The 5,282-nt window shown below is 41.0% G+C and overlaps 1 protein-coding gene across 1 annotated transcript in view; it reads left to right on the forward strand.

Moving 5' to 3' along the window:
• Positions 1-2,673: 2,673 nt before the first annotated feature.
• Positions 2,674-5,282, forward strand: part of LOC311206398 (extracellular sulfatase Sulf-1-like) — a gene marked incomplete at its 5' end in the record, with an annotated part of 17,845 nt that continues 15,236 nt past the window's right edge. Inside the window, 2 exons of the mRNA XM_084281679.1 lie at positions 2,674-2,823; positions 4,327-4,412. Coding sequence (XP_084137805.1) covers positions 2,674-2,823; positions 4,327-4,412 — 236 coding nt within the window. The remainder of the gene's footprint in view (positions 2,824-4,326; positions 4,413-5,282) is intronic.

A 5,282-nucleotide genomic window follows, 5' to 3' on the forward strand; every position in this document is an offset into this window, starting at 1 on the left:
ATCATGATACAAAGAGTGCACATGCTAATACAGAATACAGTCTTGCAAAGTGTTATGGCTCTCAGACACCTTTCCATGTAGAAAGTCACCTTGTCACATGTAGGTGTAGGTTTGCACTGAAAGCCTGGGAATGAGTATAATTTCTCAGACAGCAGTCAAAGGCGTGCAGGCCCATGTCCTTTTAAACATGGTTTAGTGTTCAGAGATCAAAGTCGCACCAAACCACCAGCAAGCCCCCTGAGTCTGTGATCCATCATTTAGCTCAACCCACGTTAGGCCAGAGTGTGCTTTCATGGAGCTGTGGTTCAAAGCCAATATTTCACCATTTCATAGAGGGATGATGCTGCCATTAAAAGCACCACAGAAAGCCTGAAGCAGTTATGTTTTGGGGACAGGAGTAGTGTTAAGTATGTGCTAGATTATATATTTTCCGTCTCCTTCTCCGTGATCTTTAAAGTGACTGCTGTGTATAAGGCAGGAATTGTTTTTCTCTTGTGTACAACCACATCAACTCACTCCTCAGGTTATCAGGTCAGCAAATCTACCTGAGGCTTAGTTTTCTTTCTTCATTCTTCAGTCAACTTGACAGCACCGCCAAAAACAGTCCAGAGCAGTCATTAGCTAATGGAAGAGACTTACTGAAATGTGTCTGCTCTGATACTAATGTTCATTTCAAAAATCAAGTTGGAGACTGCATTAGGACCAGCATCTAGCTGTCTTGCTTTTATTAATGAGGCAAGAGAAAGCTCAGCTACTCATTCATGAGAACCCAAAAAAGGACACCATACAGGCAAACTTAGCTGAAACTGTAACTAAAAGGTTCCTGTTATCAATCGCATTATTGAATTGTGTTCTCCACACTATCCAGCCAAACTTAATTGCTTCATATGAAGTCTGGTCATTGTGGCTTAGGATGCATAAGTGAAGGAAGCTCACTGGGTAATGGTTGCATTAGAACTATAAATAAACATAGCTATTTCTAGTTCTCCCTATTGTCATTTGGGCTAAACTGACTTAAAATCACAGGCTTCTTAGCATGTGTGGGTGTGTTACGTGAAGTGCTAGCTATAACTCCACAGCCATATAGGGCAAGCTTTGGGCATGGGCAAAGGAGGGCTGGTCTGTCAGCACCTATCCTTAGGGGAAAAATAAAGAAAAGAAGAAAAAAAAAAAAAGAAAAAAAAAAAAAAAAAAAGAAGTCCTTTTCTAAAGACAGTTCAGTGCAGAGAGGAAATTAAGAGTCTCAGTTGCTTTCTGTTTTGAAATGTGAAGATGGTGGGATCCACTGGAAAAATCACCTGGATTCTTCCATCTGGATTTAGTCATGTTGATAATCAAGTCAGACAGATATTGTGCAGGACAAGCTGGAAAAAAAACTCTGTTTCCTCTCATTCTCCCTCACTTGCTCTGATATTCAGCACATGTACAATGTTGTACAGGTACTCCTTTTGGACTGCACCTTTTCCTCCCAGACTTGATACAAATCTCAAGACTTAGGGATCCAAGGAGTTTTATCCAAGTTAATTTATTTGTTTGCTGTCCCTGAGGTTTTTGCCATTTCTCTTTTCTGGAAGTGATTCCACCTTCTGGGCAGAGTGAGGGGTCTGCAGGTATTACACTTTTCAGGCTTCTCCCTTCTCACAGAAAAATATGAAGAGTCACTGATGTTTTCAGCTCTGTGTGGCATGGTTTTGCAGGGATATGTGTTAGGGTGCAGTTCCTACCTCTGGCCTCTGGTAGGGAAATAAATTACATGTTGTTAGAGTTTTATGTATTTTTGCATAAATCACATCTACAGTTTGTCCTAGTCTTTTCAAGGAACCCCACAAGTTCTTCTTCATCTGTGGAGATTTTTTATTTTCCCCAGAATCATGCTAGAGATTAGAAGTTACAGAACAAAGAAGCAAAGTTTGTTTTTTCAAAGGGAAAAAAAAGTTGGTGAAAACAGCCCTGACAGCTGTGCTCTGTGGCTCAGTAAATTAAGAGTTTTTACTTGCTCCTTTCAGGGATATGTTTAGTCTAGATACTCTTGATTTATACATCTTTTTTGGCTGGGTTGTATTTTATTTTTTTTCTACAGATTTGCAGTGATTTCATTCAAGCTTATGTTTTCCTAGCATGGGAGACATGTTGAGAAGAATGAGTGAGTTTAGTCCCTTAAAATGTTACCCATCTCAATCTGTTCTTTAAGGGACTGCTTTGTTCTTAAAGAAATTTGCTTGCCATATTTTACAATCCACCTGAAAGTAGCAGGGGTTTGACAGGCTGCTGGGAAATCATCTTCATGTCTCTCTCTCTCTCATAGAAGTGGCAGTGCACAGAGGATGCCTCTGGCAAGCTTCGAATTCACAAATGTAAGGTATCTAGTGACATACTTGCCATCAGGAAGAGGACCCGCAGCATCCACTCCCGGGGATACAGTGGTAAAGACAAAGACTGCAACTGTGGAGATGCTGATTACCGAAACAGCAGGACCCAACGAAAAAATCAAAGACAGTTCCTGAGAAACCCTAACACACAAAGTAAGTGTTATCGGATCTCTCCTATGCTGAGGCAAAGAACAGGGGGAAAAGGCTCACAGATTTACCAGCATACTCTTGTTTTCACCTCCGTGTACAATGAATACATATGTAATTGGCAGTCAGGTTCTGCATAATTGCCTCTGTAATAACAATGATAATAACTAAAGTTGTCGCTTACACCACAGCAGGGAATACTCTTTGGGCTGGCAGCGGCAGCGATGCGCTGGTGCCACCTATCGCACTGGGTGCACACAGAAACTTGGTGACATCTGCGGACGAGCCAGTGCCCTTATTTGCCAAGGCAGGCCAAAGCAAGTGCTTTTCTTGCATCGCTAACACTGAATCCAAATGCTGTCTGATGCTATCCCAAAGATATCTTTTACGTGAGGCATTGAAGTGCCGTGACTGCTGGCAGAATTAATTTCTGCCCAGCTGTCAACTTTCAGGCAAGCCCGTACCGGGATCCCTGCGAGGGAAACGAGGTTAGATTGCAGTGTCCTCTAGTGGAGCGTGGGCTAAAGCGAATGCACAAGCAGGCTTTGAGTCAGCAGCCCTTGGGCTTGTCTTTGCTAAGGGTTTATACAGCAAAAGAAGCCGCTATTTTAAATGGAATGGGTATTTTCATCTATCTGCCTGGTAACGAATGTCTATCTGTTCTGTAGCCATTACAATAAAAGTGGACTTGGATTTCAGGAATTTTGTTCAAGAGCTCCTGTGCTTGGTTCAGAGCACTGGACTGAAGAATGAAATAGATGGGCCCCCAAACAGGAAGATTGCAGAGACATGAGTTAGAAAACTTAGAAGATGCTGCACAGATGTCTATGAAATAAGAAAATAATGGCAGTGTAATTCAGAATATTTCCTGATTTAAAGCCTCCTCCACTCTGCATGCGAAGAATCCCTGGTATTCTTTGTACATTCAACCGCAATATTGTCTGTCTTAAGTTCTCTCATTGTTCAGACTAAATGCTGCTGTGACATAATTTCTTCCATTTGTTGAATATGATCTAAGGAACTTCACAACATGCACAGGCAGACCACTGCTGAAAAGTCTTCATGTCACAGCCTGCTGGGGTGATTGTCAGACTGTGCAATGTGCCCCCAGGTGATCATTTCAAGAGGAGACACCTTCCATACACCTTGGAAAGAGAAGGGTTTCCAGAGTGGCCAGCAAGGGCTCGGTAGGGATTGCAACTGAGGGCAGTGACCTGGAGAGAGAAAGTGAAGAAAGTGGGGAAAGGGACAAACAAGTATTGAGAGCATTTGAAGGGGCATCAGAAAAGGTCAATTTGTTATGCTTTTCTCCTTACAAACATTTTTACTCCTCTTCACTTCTCCTTCTGCTCCACTTCTCCTTATTCTGCCTCCTCTGCCAAATCCCCTTAGTGCTTGTCTGAGGAGAACAGAGGTTATGATGAGGCATTGTTAAGGGAAGGGCTAGTTCAGGCCTCAGTTTTTAGATGACATTTGGATAAGATGGTTATGTACTCTAAAATCTTTCAGTCTCTTGATTAATAAGTAGCATCATCAGAGATTGCTACAACACCAGAATTTGTCCCATCTGATCCTGTGAATCTTTCTTCATTATTTTATTGATGATTAATATGGTTGTAAATCAGAGAGAGGCTTTGAAACTACATGGTTTTGTGTTGGTTTATTTTTCTCTTTAGGAAGATAAATGTCTTCACTGCATGACTGGGAAGCCTTTTTTCACCTCACAGCAGGCAACCACTGAAATAGTTTAGAAGGACAGGGTGGTTTGAATGAAGAGCTGAATGAGGCTCACTATCTGCACTTTCAATAGATTCTTTCAGGAAAGGCTCAGTATGAGTCTCTCAAAGGCGCTAGCAGAAAACTTGCAGTAGAATCTATCCTGTATGCCAAAGGCGGGTACTTTCTTAGAGCTCCCACTTTATTCTGCTGCACAAATTGTTATTAATTATTAGGTAACAAAATGTGTTGAGTATACATGCAACAAATGGAAAGTGATGCCCTACAACCATTTTTTTTTTTTTTACAAGCCGAATTATGTATATCCAGAGATCTTTGTGTTTGTGTCTAGACAGAATATACTTTGGTGTGGTACTTACTATGGGTTTTTATCAGTTTGATTTGAAACAAGGTAAAAAGTGAAGGTGTTCCAGGCTGAGCCCTAACACAATTATTCCTGAACGTGGCAATAAAAAATACTCAGAAGAGTTAATTGTCATGATTAATCTGACTCATATGCAGCTGTACTTGCAGAGTTCAAAACTGTAATTAAAAGAGCTTTAAGCATGGCACTGGGCAACCAGCTCTAGGTGGCCCTCATTAAGCAGGAGGTTGGACCAGATGATCTCCAGAGATCTCTTCCAACTTCAGCCTTCTGTGGTTCTGTTACCCTGTAAATTCACTCTGATCCTACAGTGCAGTATGTCTATGACTTGTACATATAGATATGGATGATGTATGTGTGTGTAGGAGTATCCTACACACACATACATCATCTACACATAGATAATCCTGTGGTTTCTGTTTTGTTGTTGTTGTTTGTTTTTCTGAGTGTCTCATTCTAGATGACTATTTCTGAGATACATATTAAGTGTGGCATAAAGTCAGCCTAGCATGAAATGCAAAACTTGAAGCATTCAGAATTTCAAGCTACTAATGAAAGTGTGGTCCCTGAAGTATCAAAAAATAATTAAATAAGCTTCTGCAAAGCCACAGGAAAAATAAGCTGTTTTATTGAACAGTCTTCTTGCATTTTGGAATGTGCTGGTT

Source organism: Netta rufina (assembly GCF_964035555.1).
Source record: "Netta rufina genome assembly, chromosome: 2".
In the NCBI taxonomy this organism is placed as follows: domain Eukaryota; kingdom Metazoa; phylum Chordata; class Aves; order Anseriformes; family Anatidae; genus Netta; species Netta rufina.